The 21,034-nt window shown below is 41.0% G+C and overlaps 1 protein-coding gene and 4 non-coding genes across 5 annotated transcripts; 3 read left to right on the top strand and 2 right to left on the bottom strand.

The window, feature by feature from the left end:
• Window positions 1-2,022: 2,022 nt before the first annotated feature.
• On the bottom strand, window positions 2,023-2,096 carry Trnan-guu. The gene has a single exon. It is a non-coding gene; the product is annotated as a tRNA-Asn (tRNA).
• Window positions 2,097-2,595: 499 nt separating this feature from the next.
• Window positions 2,596-2,679, top strand: Trnal-cag. Its single transcript has one exon. It is a non-coding gene; the product is annotated as a tRNA-Leu (tRNA).
• A 441-nt stretch (window positions 2,680-3,120) lies between these two features.
• Trnan-guu lies at window positions 3,121-3,194 on the top strand. The gene has a single exon. It is a non-coding gene; the product is annotated as a tRNA-Asn (tRNA).
• Window positions 3,195-3,480: 286 nt separating this feature from the next.
• Trnal-cag lies at window positions 3,481-3,564 on the bottom strand. The gene has a single exon. It is a non-coding gene; the product is annotated as a tRNA-Leu (tRNA).
• Window positions 3,565-10,721: 7,157 nt separating this feature from the next.
• LOC109486562 lies at window positions 10,722-20,853 on the top strand. The gene is made up of 2 exons (XM_019790411.1): window positions 10,722-11,318; window positions 19,699-20,853. The coding sequence occupies exons 1-2, from the start codon at window positions 10,802-10,804 to the stop codon at window positions 20,379-20,381; spliced, it is 1,200 nt and encodes a 399-aa protein (XP_019645970.1). The 5' UTR covers window positions 10,722-10,801; the 3' UTR covers window positions 20,382-20,853.
• The last annotated feature ends 181 nt before the right edge of the window (window positions 20,854-21,034 follow it).

Consider the following 21,034-nt stretch of genomic DNA (forward strand, 5'->3'; position numbering starts at 1 on the left):
CATTTTATCATATTCTCAACCAAAAGACAGTCTTATATTAACAAACAATGCCATTCTAGCATTTCCTCATAAATTATGCAAATAAGGTCCTGATTTGAATACATTATGTTTAGTGATGTTCACCTTCACTTAACTTTCAAATACCACAAGTATGAAATTCCAGGCAGTTATCTTTACATAATTATAAAATTTTCTCATTAATTATGCAAATTAAGTCCTCATTTACATAATTAATATCTGTCTGTGTTTCTCTTATTCTCAATTACCAATGTCACAAGCTTCAATAGTCCAACCATGGAATGAAGCTGATTTATAGAATATCCCCATAAATTATGCAAATTACATCCATATTTGCGTAATTGTCAAATAATTATATCAAGCATCACATAAGCTACCTACATACCAAAAATCACGACGATCCGTCAACCGATTCTTGAGTTACATTGAGTTGAATATTTTCAAACATATAGTCCTGTAGTTCCAGAGCAAGCCGCTAGGGGGCCCAAACTCACGTCACTTCTTCCCCAGCACAAGAGCTACCTACCATCCAAATTTCGTCACCCTAGCATGTCTAGATCATGAGATATCAAAACCGGAAGTGCAGCTGCAGTACCATAACAAGCCGCTAGGAGGTCCAAAATCTAATCATTTTGAGGTCTCATCAAGACCTACCCACCTACCAAGTATCAAGACAATCCACCAAGGCCTTCTAAAGTTATCGTGTTACTAGACACACACACACACACACACACACACACATACACGAACGCCTCTGAAAACATAACCTTCTTGGCGAAGGTAATAACTCACCTGGTGATCTACATGTATATCTTGACCCTTTTTCAGCACTTGAAAATACGCCAGTATGCAGCTAGGGGGCCGAGCCGTGGTCTATCGGAAGACTTGAGTGTTATATGCCGACAGATTTGGTGAACAAGTCGGTAGCCCTAGCTCTAGCCCGGTGTCAAGCCAAATACGTGATCCTTCCAAATACATGACTCCGACACTACTTGGGGGTTTCCAATATACCTGAGACAAGGGGTGGGAGGGGTTTGGTGGTGATGTGGGAGACAAAACCTAGCCTAACCCCATTCGTAAGTCTAATCCTAGCCCTGAACAATGATACCAACTCTAACCCTAACCCTAACTCTAATACCAACCCTCACCCTAACCCTAGCCCTGAGCACCTGACCTCTCACGTATGTGGCAGCTCAAGGATTTGGCTCAACACCGGCTGTTGTGTTACCCGGCACTAGTCCAGAAAGGTAGCATGTTCCTGTTTTGGACGTAATTCGATCATAAGGCCACAGTAAGTAAATTTTATGGATGACATCATCTGCAGGCATCAAATCTGATGCAATGGGAAAAAAATCCAGAAAAACAAGATAAAAAAAAGATTTCTATATTTTTAAATTTTAAGATCATGAACCTTGCTACACAAGATTTTTTGTTCAGTGGCAACATCCCAATGATAATATTAGTACATTCTAATGGCGTATTGACATAATGTGTAAACTGATTAAAGAAAATACTAAGGCTTGAACCTTTTTAGAATACTATGATAGATAGCCCTTGATAAAAAAATGATAGATTTGAAAGATGATGGAGGCATGTGCTATCTGATGGTGTCTCAGTGTCAGCAACATCGTGATCATAAAGTTCAAGGTCACCTGAAGCCGCTGAAGGTCATGTACTTTCACATGGGTTACAAGATGCCCGATACGCACACTATGTCTGAACGCATATCATGTCGACCTTCTATAATACATTGAACTACACGTATAAAAGCGATCCTATGTCAAATGAACGGAGAATGAATGGGTATTTATTAGTAAATGTGCCCGAAGGCAACGGTATATCTGTCAACTTTGGGACAGTAAAATATTATCATTCTACTTTTTCCCTTTACAATACATGTAAGCTAATGTACGATGCGGTTTCTTTAACGTTACTTTGCGTTTTCCTATAATAATTTCTTGTCGCTGGAATTAAGAAACTAATGAGATAAAAGAAAAGACATTTCGTCCCTGGGTGGGCTCGAACCACCAACCTTTCGGTTAACAGCCGAACGCGCTAACCGATTGCGCCACATAGACCTGTATGGCTTATCCAATAACCTTCGTCTCTCGCTGGTCAACTGAAATGCGAGTATGGGTACATGCAGTTCTTCTGGTTTCTAATAGGCGTCTCTTCTGAACGGTGTCATGTGGACGCTTCTCTGACACAAACGTGGTCTTATTGTTTCATGGCGGCTTCCACCATTTGATTGTCGGCAACTTTTGCAATTGTTCCGTGTGACACAATATGCACAGTCATAAAAAACAGTTACTCAAGCAGCTCAAGGATATGACTTTGGAAACGGTCAAACATTTCAGGTAGCATCTACTACCTTTCGCCTATGACACTAAGAGACTGCAAGAGAATTACAGGTTTATAAGCACGAACTAGTCACTAGTACTACATATGCACAGTAGTATTTGTAGTATCTTTGCGTCACCACCAGGATTTGATTGATGTGAACAATGGGTATTGCCAGGATTTTTGACGCGGATTTTTCTTGGCTTTAATAGACAGCTGCTGAAAGGCGTCGACACTGTCAGGATGGCCGAGCGGTCTAAGGCGCTGCGTTCAGGTCGAGGTCTGGTTCTCCAGGCGTGGGTTCGAATCCCACTTCTGACATTGTCTTTTGGACAAAATACTGATTAGAAATATACAACTTTCTAAGACAGGTCCCCAGAAAGCATATGGATAAAGAGATTGTATGTTCTCTTTGCGTGATTTTTATAACACTTCATTCAACCCTAAACTTTAAAGACCACTCAAGAATTTTGGTTCTACTAGAAATACACCTTTCCAAGTAAGACAGGTCCCCAAAACGCACATGGATAAAGAAATCAGTGTATTTTCTTTTTGCGTGATTTTTATAACAGTTTCATCATCATCATAACACTTTCTTCAACCCGAAACTTTAAAGACTACTAAATAGTTTTGGTTCACTCGGTCTCTCTTGGAACTACATCCTCACACTCACAGGACGAAAGAGAATCGAGCGTTGCGGAGCGAAAAACCGGATGGTACCCAGGCTAAAAAGAGAAAGCCACATAAGATTCCTATACCGTAGTCTCTGTGGCGCAATCGGTTAGCGCGTTCGGCTGTTAACCGAAAGGTTGGTGGTTCGAGCCCACCCAGGGACGAGATGCTGAATTTTGTTATTATTTGAATACGTCGTCTCTCGACTGTCTTCCCCGGCTGTCGAGTTCACATTTATCTCTCTTTTTTTATTTGTACAACTTCAGGGACCAACTTTGACAATGGAAACATCTTCGGCACTGAAAAATCAGTTAAGCAACAACTAAAATTCAAATAAAATAAAAAAATGAATTCAACTAAAATTGTTGAAATATCTAACGAATGCTACTGATAAAGATGATCATTCCAACTATATCTTTTAAACTGCAAAGGTAAAAAAAAAGAGAGACTTGTCAGAAGTGGGATTCGAACCCACGCCTGGAGAACCAGACTGCGACCTGAACGCAGCGCCTTAGACCGCTCGGCCATCCTGACATCGCTGCTTTATTCCACCCAGCTGTCGAGGTCTCACGTCAATATGTCCGTTATATATTGGTCCGACGTCGTCCTTGTCAATTGAATGCTGGTAATAACGCCAGTACACAATCTTCAAGCAGATATTGGAATGGAAAATCGTTTCAAGTCTACGCGTACGTACCCTCCGTCAATACAGCATTGGTAGTGAAAAGGACAAAGGAACTGGGAACCAAAATAGGGGCGAGAGAAGGAGTGTTTCCTTGATTGGGAAATTATTTAATGTGGCACTTGACAACATGAGCATTTTACTACCAATGGTTTTAATGAATGAATGAATGAACTAGAATTCCGAGACCTCATACCTCCATGAAATATGATCTTGATATGTAAATGTAAATTTCTTCTTTAATTGTTCAAATGACCTCTGCATTAACATGATATATGCATCGTGATGTATGTTAACTTTTGATTAACTTACAGATGTCCCAAGTATGGCATTCTCATCATTCACCATTACGAAATCATAGAATTTTCACATTAATTATGCAAATTAGGTCATCATTTGCATAATTAGTATCTGTTGAAGTTCCGCCTGCCATAGGCTACATAGTATAATGTAAAACACTGTAATTATAGAATTTCCTCATTAATTATGCAAATAAAGTCCTCATTTGCATAATTTACATTTAATTATGTACATCTCTCTCGCAGCTACCTACACACCAAAAATAATGAAAATATGCTGTTCCTGTCTGGACTTATTGGCTTTTAAACATTTCGCCAGAAAGTGCCCTGCAGTTCCAGAACAAGCCGCTAGGGGGCTTAAACTCATATGACTTCTTTCCAAGCACGAGAGGTACCTTCCATCAAAATTTCATGACCCTAGCATGTCCAGATCGCGAGATAATGTAAAACACTGTAATTATAGCATTTCCTCATTAATTATGCAAATAAAGTCCTCATTTGCATAATTTGCATTTAATTATGTACATCTCTCTCTCAGCTACCTACACACCAAAAATAATGAAAATATGTTGTTCCTGTCTGGACTTATTGGCTTTTAAACATTTCGCCAGAAAGTGCCCTGCAGTTCCAGAACAAGCCGCTAGGGGGCCCAAACTCATATGACTTCTTCCCAAGCACGAGAGCTACCTTCCATCAAAATTTCATGACCCTAGCATGTCCAGATCGCGAGATAATGTAAAACACTGTAATTATAGAATTTCCTCATTAATTATGCAAATAAAGTCCTCATTTGCATAATTTACATTTAATTATGTACATCTCTCTCTCAGCTACCTACACACCAAAAATAATGAAAATATGTTGTTCCTGTCTGGACTTATTGGCTTTTAAACATTTCGCCAGAAAGTGCCCTGCAGTTCCAGAACAAGCCGCTAGGGGGCCCAAACTCATATGACTTCTTTCCAAGCACGAGAGCTACCTTCCATCAAAATTTCATGACCCTAGCATGTCCAGATCGCGAGATATCAAAACCGGAAGTTGCGCTGCAGTACCAAGGGAAGCCACTAGGGGGACCAAAATCTCATCATTTCCAGTTTTTGTCACACCCTACCAACACACCAAGTATGAAACCAATCCATCCAGGCGTTCTTGAGTTATCTTGTTGACCAACAGACAGACGGAAGGACGGACGGACGGACGGACGGACAGATAAACGCAACTGAAAATATAACCTCCATGACACATTTCATGGAGGTAATGAATGAAGACCTTTATTGCAGATTTCTGCCACACTTGGCTAAGTACAGGTCACAACAAAACAATAAGAATGAACACGGTTAACAGATACAAAATTAACTATCGTTATATAAATTAAAATATATCCGACACGAAAAAGCGACGTCAAATTCTCACTTAAAGTCATGCAACAACAACAACAACAAACATTCTTTAAAGTCGTATATACAACATATGTGACTGTGTCGCTACTCAACGTTGCGGGGATTTGATCTGAACGCTTGCATCGGATGCCGTCGGAACTATCTGTTCAGAGACAACAGATACCATTCTCATCACCAGGATACCCGTTGCAAAACCAACAGATTACCCAGTAGTGTATTCACGAAGCCGCTGTCCTTAGGTAGAGCTGTACCAAGTATCGGTAGCGGTTAACGCTTAATCTGTACAGATTAGCACGTATTTTAGACAAACTGTGAAAATTACTTCTGTTTTGTTACTGAAGGTGTCATTTTTTTAGCCCTCAATGAATATGGATGTAAAATGGCGAGGTCGTATTTTCAAACCAGCTTTATGTGACGGAAACCGTTAGACAATAGACCAATCACATTCATAGATTCATAGTAGGCGTGATGAGAGTATGCTGTATGGTATGTATGTGTATTATCTCCTATGATTGGATGTTTATTCGGGAGTTGAATACACTTTCAATCTCATTTGCTTAGGATCGAAGTTAGACATCGTCCATAGATGCAAGTTTCAAGCAGATGTTAGGGGGGAGATCCAAACGTTTTCTGGGCAGTTGTATGTACACGTACGTAATCATACTGGACAAAACACGAGAGAAGTTTTATGTAAATGTAAATATTCTGTTATATTACTATGACAAGTACAGTTCACATTATTCCAGAAAGACATTATGTACCTTTCAATTCTCAAAGCAGAGGTTTGGGTTTCGGCTTATTTTTTGGTGTGTTTTTAGGCTTTTTTATCGGGGCTTCTTTTTTGCACTGGAATTTTTTACGCCAACCATACCCGCCAAAAATTAGCCAAAACTCAAACCTCTGCTTGGAGTCCGAGAGTACCTTTAAGTGTCACTTCTGACCATGCAAAGTTGAGTTACCACAAACGGCGTGTCTTTCAAAAGAAACGGATGTTTTTGCCGTCAAGTACATCGTTTATCATGTAGTCACTCTATCACACCGCTGTGTTGTTCTGTGTGTTTAGAATCGGAAGTGTTGTAGATGGACCTTGGATGTAATTACTTTGATGGATGTGTCTGGGACCGCGGTCAGTGGCTCAAGGTTGGGCTCTACCTACTAACCTAGCCTGGTCCAGTCTACCGTGTTTGGGGCAGGCTGTCTTCGGGGCTCTAAAAGTTTTCCCCCGCCCAGTACAACAGGCCGCCCCGGTAGAAGTGTTACGCCTGTGATAGAATTTGGCACGCGGTGCAAAACCTACCGGGGGAACCTAGCGCAGGCGGCGGGGAAGGGCTTCAGCAGCCCCGAAGAAAACCCGCCCCTACCACGATAGACTGGACACCAGGCTAGCCTCTGCCGGGCTTCTGAAAGTGTAGAAATTGGCCAAATAGAAGAATGACATACCGGGGGAGTTGGTCCGCGCTAAGAATACAGTTTGCCTATCCCGAAAAAAACCGTTATCTTTGAACGGAGCAACTCCCCTTTCATATCGTCTGTCTATTTGGCCAATTTCTACTTTTTTTCTAGCCGCTTCCCGAAGCCTGATAGAGGCTAGTACATCAAGGAAGCCCGGAAGCAAACCCTTGGCAGCCTCTAGACTTATTTTGGGGGGCTTTTATAATGTGTTTTTCTTTCTTATGAAATATCTGTTCTATTTGTTTCTACCTGTTCTTGTACCGGCCCAGCGTAGGGCTAAGTAGGTTACTGAACGGTAAATGTATCAAAGAATGTTTAAACCTACCTTAGAACAAGTAGTATAAGTTGATTCATCTATCCTTGTAGGTAGGTTAATTCTTTTGTATCCACGTGTCTGTCTGTATGTCTCGTTATGGACATTACGAAAGTCGCTGTACTTTAGTTGTACCAATAAAGTTCTTAATGTATTTTGACTTTGAGTATGGTAGTCAAACGCACTGCCAGCGTACTAGCCCCCTAGTGTAGTGCTCAGTGTTCAACTGTGTGGCCCAAGGACTAGAGAGTACAGAAACGGAGATGGGCACCGCCCTATACAGCGTATGGAAAGGATTTTAGCTACATGGACAGTTTGAAGCTGAGTTCCGATGATTTACAGTAGTTAGAATCCAATTAATTGATTGGATTTGTGAAGAATCTTTGTTCTCCTCCTTTCCCAAGGTCATGTAATAGTAAACGCCCCCCTCCCCACAGGTCCAGACACATGCATCATCCAGTAAACAAGGCCTGTCAGCGAGTCTTTGTTCGCGGGGCAGGTTGTATAGTCGGGCCGTCGGGTCCACGTTAGGCCACAGCAAGTAATTTTTATGGATAACATCAACGCGCATTAATTTTCGCCTGATTTCGGAAAAAAAATTATTGCCTTCTGACAGTGGTCAACATGCCGAAAATGGGCAAAGATGTCTGTTGCCATGCCGAAACGTGGATGGCAGATAAATATGAAGAGAGGAGACAAAACTCTGATCTGATGTTTTATCTTTTACTTTGATGCAGTTATGGATTGCATTCCTTATATGTGATGGTGGCTGTGTATATGTGATGTTACCTCTGAATCAAACCATTTTGCAGAATGATTGAAAACTTTTATTTTTCAAAGTTGTTTCAGTGAGAAATGGATGTTGTAATAGTTGGCAGCAAACTTAGCACAATATAAGTATCATTTCTTGTTTAACAAGGTTTATAATGTCAAAATTTGAAAATGTAGGAATCTTGTTTTTTGTTGGCCCGTCTTGTTTTTCCCCCTATCGCATTAGTTTGGAGTCTGTGGAGGATGTCATCCATAAAATTTACTTGCCGTGGCCTTACCTTCCCACCGGTACATGTGTCAGAGAACAGCCGGTGTCTCGACAGGGGTGTGCCCGCCGACTGTGGTGACGTGGGGCGGTGGAGGCAGGTGTGCATGCTTCTGTGTGCGGAACACTGTTTGCTAACAATGTGCCGCATGATACTGGTCCCCTGTATAGTCAAACCAATAGTCTCTTAGCAGGCCCTACGGGTTGGACTTCTTTTTAAATTTCATCTTGTACTTTTTATTTATAGGTACATAGTTTTCTTTAGTATAACGTACAACCCTTCCAGACACCTGTGCAGCAAGGTTTCCTTCCTGAAGCCTGGAAAACAAAGCTTTTTGTTACTCTCCAAGCAGAGGTTTGGGTTTTAGGTTTTTTGGCGTGTTTTTAGGCTTTTTTTTATCGGGGTGCAAAAAAAAAACCCGATCAAAAAAGCCCCAAAACACGCCAAAAATAACGCAAACCTCTGCTTAGAGTGTAGCTTTTGTTTCCTTCCCGATGCCTGGATGTATAACGATGCTATGGCTTCCTTCCCAATGTCTGGATAAGGAGGCTATGGCTTCCTTCACAATGCCTGAATAACAAGGCTATGGTTTCCTTCCCGATGCCTGGAAAACAAGGCTATGGTTTCCTTCTTAAAGCCTGTATAACAAGGCTTTTGTTTCCGTCATGATGCCTCGAAAACTAGGCTATGGCTTCCTTCCCGATGCCTGGATAACAAGGCTTTGGCTTCCTTCCCGATGCCTGGATAACAAGGCTTTGGTTTCCTTCCCGATGCCTGGAAAACGAGGCTATGGTGATCTGTATTTCGCTGATCCATCACGATATAATTATGTGTGTCGGCACCCTTCCCGATGCCTGGATAACGAGGCTTTTCTTTCCTTCTCAGTGCCTGTATAACGAGGCTATGGTTATCCTGTATTTCGCTGATCCATCCTGAAATAATCATGTGTGTCGGTGACGAGGCTAGGTTTCCTTCCTGATGCCTGGGTAACAAGGTTATGGTTTCCTTCCCGAAGCCTAGATACCGAGGCTATGGTTATCCCGTATTTCGCTGATCCATCCCGATATAATCATGTGTGTCGGCACCCTGCTTAACCCCGGCCCCCCCACAGGACCTCTCTATAATTGAGGAGGCGGATCCTCGTCACCGTAAATTACTTCAAGATGTCAGACGGCAAAGCCTTAACATATACTAAGGGATCATCCCTATTTATCCATCTAATCGTGAAAGAAATCTCTTGGCACGTGTGGCAACTCCATGGATCTTGTTGAGAGGAGGGTGTCGGTATTTATTGACGAGCCCTATAGGAAATATCAACAGGAATTTCAGCCATGCCAAAGCTGTCATTTTATGTCAAAACTCGTTTATGCCAGAATAGAAAACATCTTCCTCTCACAGTAAGCCTCTGGCGAGGAGAAAGTTTCGGTTCAAGATGCCGCGTTCTTAAGATTTCTTGAGATTTAAGATGGACGAGATGTAGGCTTGATGATATATCTGGGCTCAATATGCGTGAGAAGTTTTGAGAAATACAAAAACAGTTCCATCTAGCGGATTAAACTTTTCCCTAGAAACATATCGCAAAACCCGCAACACTTTCTAAAACAGCAACAAGTAATCCTCATTTGACCATTTTCCCCAAAGGTTCAATCCCTCAATTGTTTTTAAGAGTAAGGTCACACCAAGTAAATCTTATGGATGACGTCCTCGCGCGCATTGATTTTGGCCTGTTCCTAGAAAAAAAAATAGAAATTCCGCTTCCTGTAACTATGACCAAAGAGTCATGACAGTGCCACAAATCGTCAGATTGACGTGAAACCCGTAACGCGAGAACAGGACAGGACGACAACTGCTGTTCCACCTGATTTATTGCTGTTTTGATGATGAATAAAAGACTTCTTGCTTGTTACACTATGTCAATTTGTGTCCTAACATTTGTCGTCTCTTAGTGTATTTCTAATCTAGGCATCTTGTTTTTTAGGGCCCTTCTTGTTTTTTTTTCGCCCTCTCGCATTAGATTTAGGGTCTCCAAAGGACGTCATCCATAAAATTTACTTGATGTGGCCTGATCCCGAAAACGGATGTTTTCATGTTGATATGTCGTCCTTTTGATCATAGTTTGAAATTTTCATTTCCGAAGTCATATCTAAGGTTTTGACAAGAGATGAGAATATACAACGTAAGTTCAATCGTACTGTAAGAAAGTACAGGCCTAGTTGCAACATTTACCTAGAACTCCCAGACTGTAAGTCAAGTGTCGTGTGCTATAGAACAGTTACAATAGACTGTTTGGACGCAGGTGACCGCTATTTCCCAAAGCGGGGGGCACGTAACACGTTTTCACCATCAGATCCCCCCCATACAGAGAGAATCTCGCGGATTTAGTCCCGATAGGAAAAGCACAGGTTTTAATTGTCATTGGTGCGTGTTGTTTAGAGTGTAACCTATAGCTCTGTAAGCTCTTGTATCATTCGACCAATCAGAGGTGGGATTGGATCGGTCGGATGTCGTTGCTTGACTTGAGCTGTGCCGACCATGAAATTGTCTCGGAAGGAACAAGTTAGAAACAACGGTGGGTAAATATTCTAACAATGGCGACGACGTGCGAGGTGACGGCCCCCGACACGGAAGGGTCCGGGGAGCAAGACCTCACTCCTCGGGAGGACGTGCCCTCCTCCCCCGACGAACATCCAGGCAAAACTCGTGGTCGGAAACGGCGTCGTCGGAAGGCGAGACTCACCGGGCTGAGCCAGCAGAGGCAGGCGGCGAACGCCCGGGAGAGGTACCGAACAAAATCGGTCCAAGACGCGCTGCAGCAACTTTCCTGTTGTATCCCGACTCCAGTGCCGACGCCAGCAACCAAACTCTCCAAAATAGAAATACTGCGACTCGCTTCGCAGTATATCGAGCATCTGACTAACGTACTGAACGAGAACGATCCCTCGGGGCCTGGTGCGACCAAGGCCCGCCCAGAAGACGACTCGGGCACGGTGAAGACCCAAGGTTCGTCCCGAGCAAGAAGGTCTCGGTCAAGACAACCCCAAGATGACGAGACGGTCGTCTATCTGACAAGACGGAGGATGAAAGACATGAAGACAGAAGATAAAGGTAAGATATCTTTTGAAAGATAAACTTGATGGTTTCTTTCCATCTTAATGTTTAACTCCAATCTATATATATTCAACGAAACGTTCGCAGAATTAAATTGTGACAATGCCAGCTTGCGACAAATCCAGAGGTATTCTCAAAATATGCTGATCTAGATAAGACGAAAAGCGTTGTTTATATAAATTTAAAGCGCATACCAAGAATTTGTTAAAAGAAATCCAGAATTTGTTAAACGCAAAAATTCCTTCCACTTTTCCATGTATGTATCAGTATGTGACAGACATACATTTGTTCTTGTTCGAATTCTCAGGATGAGCACTTTTCTTATTTTCATTTTTGCCTCACATGTATGTTGCTTTTCGTTCATCTGAGTCGTATATAAGCATTACTATTTGTGTTAGCATAAGTTCTAATGATAGATAAAAAGTAGTTGAAGACATCCCCCACTAGTGAGATACATCTATGTCAACAGAGATAGATCACTGGGAAAACCGTTTCTAAATGAAAGAATTTGCACACAAACACTCGGTAAAATTGGGGAAAGCAGTACACATAATGTCTATAATTGCGGGGTCGACATAACTTATTTTCATTAAATAAGAAATATCATATAACGGATAAAACGTTTCAAAGTTCTTCTAGGGATATGGCTTACACATACGAGGCTCTTTCTCCTATACTGTTCTGTTGTTGCTGTCTTTTTTATCAGACAAATTCTACCTTTCTTTCGCGATTTCTCAAGTAATGAGAGAGTTTGAGGAGTAACATTAGCTTGTGTGTTATGCCGAACGGCGGTTATACCGGCTATACAGATACAGAAGCTGGTGTGTTACGCCGAAGGGCTGTTATACCGGCTATACAGATACAGAAGCTGGTGTGTTACGCCGAAGGGCGGTTATACCGGCTATACAGATACAGAAGCTGGTGTGTTACGCCGAAGGGCTGTTATACCGGCTATACAGATACAGATACAGAATATTGTCCGATTGGTGTAATTTATTTCTATCTATCAAACGTGCATATTCCAGAATACATATTCGAAATATACAGGAGAAAGATTTTGAATTGGCCACATCATCAATCCCAAGCAACGCATCCAGAGAATACTCAATATATCTTAAGATACAAAATCCACAATAGATGCAAAGGGTATGTAGGTGAATGTGGTTGGATGAATTCAACTGAGCGGCACATTCCACTTTATGTAGCTTTGATCTAATTTATGTAGCTTTATGAAGTCTGATATAAGTTCGCGTTTATCTGTCTTCAATGAGCATAGTAGCACTAAGCGTATCGTTTCATAAACTTTTGAGTTTCATTTCATTCTGTCTATCATTCGTTGATTTTCTATTGTACCGTTCGCTTAAAACATTGCGGTAACCTTTGAGACCGTTTTTTTAAACAGAAAAGTCGTGCATTTTAAAGCAGAAATCCTCAGCCAATTTCTTGTCTTTTTTTTCTCTGTGGACTTGGCGTGGACTTGATCAAGGGCGGTGGACTTTTTGGCAAGACTGTTTGGTGGTTTTTCTATTGTACTGTTCGCTTAAAACATTACGGTAACATTGAAACAATTTTTAAACAGAAAGGTAATGCATTTTAAAGCAGAAATCCTCAGCCAATTTTCTTGTCTTTTTTCTCTGTGGTCTACGGTAAGAAAATATGGGTGTGGGGACTTTTTGACAGGATCTTTGGTGGTCCTTTAGACCGGAACCTAAGTCAATGGCAGGGAAAACTGCTCCGACACGTTCTATTCTGTTATTGGTAGCTTTCAGCACAACAAAAAGGCCGTGCCTGCTGTGTTAGTAAGCGCTTGTTATTTCTTTCGTCGGATTTTGTTATTTCTTCAAACGTCGAAGATTCTTCTGTTATCGTTTCTATTGATTGAGTTGTCGGGTTGGCTGCTGAGGTCTGAATAATAGGGACTATATATCGAACACCAAGTCTGGAGTACTGCTATAGTGCATCCATTCAAACACACATTAATTACCTACCAGCTAAATGATACGATATACCCTAAAGTCAATATTTAGAAAATGTTCTTTCTTCTCGTATTTTACCAACAAAGTGACGGTGTATACCAATCTGTTTATGGACCAGTGGGACTCGAACCCGCACCCGGTGTACCTTCCCTGCCTCGGCTTTGATGTCCAAGTGCTGCTATTGAAACGTGGACGCAAAATAATCCAGTACTTACACAATAAGAGGCGCTACACTCAATGCACTCAAATATTTCCGCCCATTCTCTGTAGGCGCTCTGTGAAAACACGGCTGTGTTTCCCGTAGCTCGGGCTTGTATGGACAGCGCTTAGCCTGGTTACGGTCTGTCTTTGTCTGCCGGGGCAGGGGGCGAACCTAGGCGGGGAGGCAGGCGTCCCGCGCCCGTACGGACACCATGGCGGGGTTCACAGAAGTACAAATGCCGAACAAAACGTTTGTTTAACCCGGCGGTGGATAATTATGACAACTGCAAAGTGTCGGTGACCCCTCTTGGCCGGAGCGTTGTCGGGCGGTTGGTTTTGGGTGACGATCGTCTACGACAGGGGAACTTACTAGCCTCTATTAGGGTTCGGGAGGCGGCTGGAAAGAGTAGAAATTGGCCAAAAAGTGGGAGATAACATGCCAGGGGAGTTGGTCCGCTTGAGAGTACATTTTGACGCACCAGAGGCCTGGTAGAGGCATGGAGTTAAAAGACTACCTCCATGGTAGAAGCTAGGAACTTGTACAACCCAGCAAGCCGTTACTAGCTCTACGTATACTTCTACTTCTGCTATGGCAGTGAGAGAATTTGGCTGTACACAACTCTCCAAGCAGACGTTTAGGCTTCGGTTTTAGTTGGCGTGTTTTATGCGTTTTTATCGTGTTTTTTTGTGTGTGTGCTGGTATCTATTTTACGTCAGTCTCATGGCAAAATGGTAACTGTCTGGCAAATGGATACTGCCTAGCCAATTTGATACTGTCTTTGCAGCAATCGAAAGATCTGCTTGGAGATTAGCTACATGTATACTCCGCATTAACACTGTAATCTGGATAGGACGAACATCATTTTGTAGTAGAATGTAGTTTGTACAACAGAGAGAGAGAAAGAGAGAGAGAAAGAGAGAGAGAGAGACGTACTCTTTATACCTTTTCCTGCTGGCATTTTTACACAATATTTTCAACTAAGACAGATACAATTACACTTCATAGCATAGACAGAAGAAAACTAGTACTATGTTTCAAAACTCAATTTCAGGATCGTCAGAGCGAAATATAGCCTAGGAATTCGGCTTTGAGCAAGGATTGTCAAACATTGCTAATCTACGCTTCCACCAAAACGCCTGCTGCACATAGAAGGCCTGCACAGGAGGCTAGTAAAGATATCACTTTTCGCTTGAGTAGTCTTATTATCATGCTGTATTACCAAAACAGAATCTTGAATCAGGCCATTTACAGGGTGATGATAGAACGAATGTAGTACGTGTTTTTTGGCGTAGGTTTACTTGTTGTTTGGTGACAGGCATGGTTAGTAGAGTAAGACTGTGACATAATTTATACCGTAGTAAAATGTTGAACTTTATTCCAACACAAAGATTTCACAGAGATCAAATTTTCAACGAGTACTGTCGCCTTCATCAGGATAATGAATGACCAATCACTTCAAAACGTAGTCGTTAAAAATTTGATCTCTGTGTAATCTTTGTGTTGGAATAAAATACAGTGTAGACATTATTGTACACAATTATTATTACACATATTTTTCTCTGTAATTTGTAACAGAAAATTTTAACTGCATGAAAAAAGTCCACATATTTTTTAGATAGTGCCCACTTGTAGGAATTATATATAATACTGTACATAATCATTATTTTTTTCAACGTAAATTGTTGCAGGAAATGTTTTAACTGCATGAAAAAAAAATTCACATATTTTCTAGATAGTGCCCACTTGTAGGAAGTGTAGACAATATTGTACAGAATCATTAATACACATTTTTTCTCTGTAATTTGTTGCTGGAAATTTTTTTAACTGCATGAAAAAATCCACATATTTTTCTAGACAGTGTCCACTCGTAGTACAGAATTATTATTACACATATTTTTCTCTGTAATTTGTAACAGGAAATCTTTAACTGAATGAAAAAAGTCCACATATTTTTTTAGATAGTGCCCACTTGTAGGAATTATATATAATACTGTACATAATCATTATTTTCACAGTAAATTGTTGCAGGAAATTTTTAACTGCATGAAAAAATACACATATCTTCTAGATAGTGCCCACTTGTTGGAGGAAGAGTATTTAATACTGTACATAATCATTATTTTTTTCACAGTAAATTGTTGCAGCAAATTTTTAACTGCGTGAAAAAATCCACATATTTTCAGTCAGTGCCCACTTGTAGGAGGAAGAGTATTTAATACTGTACATAATCATTTTTTTTCACAGTAAATTGTTGCAGGAAATTTTAACTGCATGAAAAAAGTCCACATATTTTTTAGATAGTGCCCACTTGTAGGAAGAGTATTTAATACTGTACATAATCATTTTTTTTTCACAGTAAATTGTTGCAGGAAAATTTTAACTGCATTTAAAATCCACACATTTTCCAGACAGTGCCCACTTGTAGGAATTGTAGACAACATTGTTATAACAGCTACCTACGCTGTGTACTTAAGACCCAGTCGTTACCAGACGTCCTTGGGTCCCACCGTCCTTAATTGCAGGGCCCACCTAGGTGCCCACCTGTCCGAAACCCACACCTGTACCCTCAAAAGGTGCGGTTTCACCTGACATGTCACCTGGTAGGGCTAATCGCTGTCTGGACAGCCCCGGTACGAGGTGATTGATGACCGTACAGAACCGGACACCCAGGCGGTGAAAGACGCCGTCAGGACCCGATCTCTCGCCGGTTCCGATCCCCTCCCATTTCTATTCACGCTATAAAATGTTGGCCGACGATTTCATTACGTGATGACTGATGATATGTAACTGTAGCCCTTTTTTGTGGTTTAGCTGCTGTACGTCTGTGTTGAATGGTACGTAGTGGGACTAAAATGGGGTCAACTTCAAGCAAACGGTTTGGGATAAATTTGGGGAAAATATTTGGTCTAGTTTTCTATTTTCCAGTGATGACTGATGATATGTAACTGTAGCCCTTTTTTGTGGTTTAGCTGCTGTACGTCTGTGTTGAATGGTACGTAGTGGGACCAGAATGGGGCCAACTTCAAGCAAACGGTTTGGGGAAATTTGGGAAAGTTTTCTATTCTCCAGAGCGTTTTACTCAGATATATATAAGATACTAATAAATGCACTTAAACGAATTTAACGGATACATAATAGACCACAAATTTCTTTTAAAAAAACAACTACCAAATGAAGTGGTTGCACTTATTTTAACGGGGAAAAAACTTTTCGTTGTGCTATGAACAGATACTACCAAGCAACATACAAAAATACATAATTGTTTATTGCAAATTCTTGCCCGAGGGCTAATTGCAGAAACAGAAGAAACATGGTATAAAAACAGGCAATTAGTACATATAGAGCTATTGATAACTACTAAGAAACTACTGGTAAAAAAACTACTGGGTTTGACTTCTTTTTTGAAGACAGAGGAAGACAAAGGATCCCACTTTTTCTATAATTTGTGGGTTTTCGGATGTTAAGAGGAGAGTGGTTTTCTTTTCATTTGTATATGCGTGAAAGTTTGGGTAGAATTTGGAGGCTACGTCAAAGAGTTCATTTTGTTCATTGCTATAGAGGGTACAACTTGATAAAAAATGCATTTCGTCTTCCACCGTATTCAACGTACAATGTTTACAAATTCATGTTGACAAGAAGAAGCGTTCGAATCATACAGTGCACAATCACACAATCAACACAGTGAACGATGAATTTTGAAGTGTCGATGATACAACTAGCATTTTTACAGTTGGTTATTGATGGTATGAATACCTCTCTTTCAAATTTGTAAATATTGTAGTGCAAAGGCTGTGGAAGACGAAATACACTTTATCTCAAACTGTTCCTTTCATAGCAACGCTCGAAATGAGTTGACTATTCAAACTTCTACAATTTACCTCAAATTTAATAAACTTACAGACAAAGAAAAAACTATTCTTCTTTTAACTTCCCCAAATCCACTAATTTTAGAAAAGGTGGGACATTACGTCTTCCATGGTCTAAAAAAGAGAAGTCAAACCCCTTAGATATAGTCTTAGACATAGCTATAGCTCTAGACAACTACCTTTCATCATGTAGATTTTAGTTATTTCATACTCTGTTTCATTGTTCTTTTATGTTTGTAATTTGCAATTAGCCTCCGGGCACGGATTTGCAATAAACTTCTCTTCTCTAATTAACACAATCCCTAATTAAAACCGTTGTTTCATTGGCGACGTAACACCTATGGCTGTGAATGATTCCACGCAAAACAGGAAATGTTTTAATCGAAAGATCAGTAAACGATGTAACCAGATTTCGCGCAGTTTCAGTTCAGACCACCACTGAGTGAACTGTTTTCACAGCAGTGGCGGATAGAACTGGAGAAGTCACCGGACAAGATAAGACAACGTCATCATCTTTTTTTTAATTTCCAACATGTAATCACAAGACGTGGTGACGGCACACTTAAGTTTTTTTCAACTTATATCTTATATTAATGCCGCCACCAACACATGGGAGAATATAATACTGATTTTCACCTGAGCGAAGTGAGGAAAGTCGTGTAAAGTGCCTTTCCCAAGGGCACAAGATCGGTGACATGTCATCTTCTTGAATCCAATGATGTTAAAGCGATATTATGTAAGATTTTTGCGCCCAAAGTGTAAATATTTTCTCATCTAGATTGTCATTTTCAATAACTTTCATAACTTTCAACATATTAGCGTCGCTATTTCGCAGTTTTCCGGCGACTCAGCGCAGCGCGAGAATAAGTTGCGCCAGGCCCGCTGTATTTTTAGGAGGCTCCTAAAAAGAATGTAAACAAACAGCGGCTTTCGTTCGGGTATCTTCGACAACTTCCGGTGCGTTTTTGCGTCGACGTTGATCTTTTACTCACCAAATGTCATTATGAACCCAGGTAGGCTTATAGCGCAAGAAAATGTGTAAAACAACGATGTTTAAAATAGTGAAAATCTTACATAATATCGTTTTAAACTTTCTATTTAAATTTTGGTCGCATTCATATTGCCTCTCCCTTACTCCAAGTCTACCAAACAAGCTTATGTACTTCAAACCACTCTGACAGTGCGACAAACATAATGTTCAAATAATATCAGACACAAGAAGAAGTATAAAACTTTAAAACAAAAAGTTAGTTGTTGACTATACTAACGTTAAAGGTGTAATAGTAACGGCCTACTTTTGAATTTGTACGGTCTACTTTTAAAGTCTTTCGCGGAAATGTTCTTTAAACATCTTTAGTCTATGCATACGTTTCACATTCGATGTTTTCTTGCTAAGACGCCAAGTCTTTGATATCTTGCTCATTTCCTAATGTTTACGCATCTAATACCTGCAGAGACAACAGTCTTAGGCATATCTTCTACTACTATGTTGATTAGAAATTTCAAGGCCTTTCAACACCGGGTTGATCCAGTTACGACTTGGGAATCCGCTGTTAAGGTGCCAAGTCCTGTCTGGTTCCATATTTGACCGTTAAGAATGCTGTTTATTTTTGGAATCGGTCCGAAGTGGTGTTAATTGGGACGTAATTGATTCCACCAACCAGATGAATCCAATTATCACGTGATCAGTGAGAAGGGATATGATAGGATGATAAGGGGGATGATGTTACAAGTCTTTTGGAGACTTGTTTTTGACACAGGATTCTGTTGCTTGTTGTGTGGGCTATGTTGGTTCTTGCATGTTTCTTTCATTACAACTTTCATCTAATTAATTTGTATCTGTCTTTACGTTCTGGTTTGCTTCGTTGCATCATGGAGAAGACGGAAAACATCTTGTTTTTGCTCTGTTTCTTCTTCTTCTTCTTCTTCAAACCAATAAGGTCGATGACCAGGGCCAGACGTCTGTCACCATGGCAACTAGTGCTGGGTTACAATTTATCATGTTGCAATTTTATAGCAGGAGGGATTTACACTCCATATATATGAATGTGTTTGAGTAAGAATTAACAGAGCAGACCATATGCGAAGGTAAACATTATGCATTTGCTTAGTCTCTACTTGATTTTATGTTTTAAGTGGATCGAGTGTGGGAGGATGGAAGTTCGAACCCCGCTTGGGCACGATTATGATGGGTTACGTTGCATTCGGTTGGGGACCCCAGTGCATGGAGGAGCTTTAGGTGTTAGCCTTATGTGTCAAAACTGACGCTGATCAATAAAGATCACTCAAACATGTAATATTAATATTTAATATTGTTATCATTATCATTTCAGGGCCGACTGATGCGACAGGGAGTAACTTTGACCCAACCCAGTCTGGTGAACAGATGAATGTTCAATCCTCAAACCACAAGGATGTCGGAACTATTGAAAACAATCAAAAAGATCTCGAGCAAATCACAGCACAGAATTTAAAGAACAAAGCAGGCTCTGAATCTAGGCATTGCAAAGGATCCAACGCGAAGCACCTGCAAACCGGAAGCAAAGAAACCGGAAACGGAAATACCGGACGACCGTACAATGTTCACGAACTTGACGTCGGGAACTTGTCGGAAGTTGAAGACAGGCGATTGGTCCGCGAAACGCGTGCACAAGTTTCGTGTTCGAAATACGCAGGACCGCAATGTCGCGAGACATTTCGCAACACAACAGGAAACGGAGGTTCCGGCGAGAAACTCCACCATCCACCTTACCTCGTACTCAATGGAAACGGAGTTTCCGGATTACCGGATTGCAGGCACCAAACTCTGCACGGATTCGGTGTATCGCAGACCGTAAATAACGGAATACATGGCTTCAAAAGCTGCCAGATGACGGATTTCGCCGCGGGAAGAGGAGCATCCGGATTTTCCGGATTTGCCGATTATTCCGGATTCCACGGCGCCATGATGCCGAGACAGTACGGACAGAACTTGTCTTTCGAGAGTGACGATTCCAATCTCTCTATCAGCCGCTAATGAACAAGACAGACAGTCCGTTCACTGCTATCTGAAGAAGCAACTGTGTATATGTTTTAATGGTTATCAGCTTTTACCCTCAGCGTATCATGCTCAGAAAAGTACTGTATAAGTGTATTGAAGAATCCCTGTTACTATTCGTTTCTTCTCTCTTGTTATTCGCATGTTACAGCAATTTAGCTTCTCGGTGATACAATGCTTGTGCTCAGCTTTGAAATGTGCCGATTTCTGAAAATTGTGACGCAAGACGAAATGCTAGAATAAAGGATTGATATGGCATATGGCACACGGGTGCGCAAAAGTTCTGCAGTTCTCTTCTTCGCCACTAGGCTTCGCTTTACTGGTAGTGCACATGTACAGGCCCTTGTGAATAATATAGCCTCGCGATACCAAGGAGGTTAAATATATCCTTGGCAACACAGCGCAGTAAGTACCTATTTGCTACACGCAGTAAAAAATACAACAAAAACAAGATGGCTCTTCTAGCCACGTCAAAAATAAGCCGAAGCCTAAAACCGTTTGGAAAGTAGAAAAAGCCCCGACTACTCAGCGAACCCATAGCCTCTACCAGGCTTCGGGAGGCGGCTGGAAAGACAAAGAGTAGAAATTGGCCAAATAGAGAGATAACATACCTGGGGAGTTGGTCCACTAGA

This window comes from Branchiostoma belcheri, unplaced genomic scaffold, assembly GCF_001625305.1.
Source record: "Branchiostoma belcheri isolate BF01 breed outbred unplaced genomic scaffold, Haploidv18h27 scaffold81, whole genome shotgun sequence".
Classification (NCBI taxonomy): domain Eukaryota; kingdom Metazoa; phylum Chordata; class Leptocardii; order Amphioxiformes; family Branchiostomatidae; genus Branchiostoma; species Branchiostoma belcheri.

Coding starts and splice junctions, on each gene's coding strand:
- LOC109486562 (XM_019790411.1), top strand. CDS start 10,802: ATGGCGACGACGTGCGAGGTGACGGCCCCCGACACGGAAGGGTCCGGG. Junction 11,319..19,698: donor CATGAAGACAGAAGATAAAG/GTAAGATATCTT, acceptor TTATCATTTCAG/GGCCGACTGATGCGACAGGG.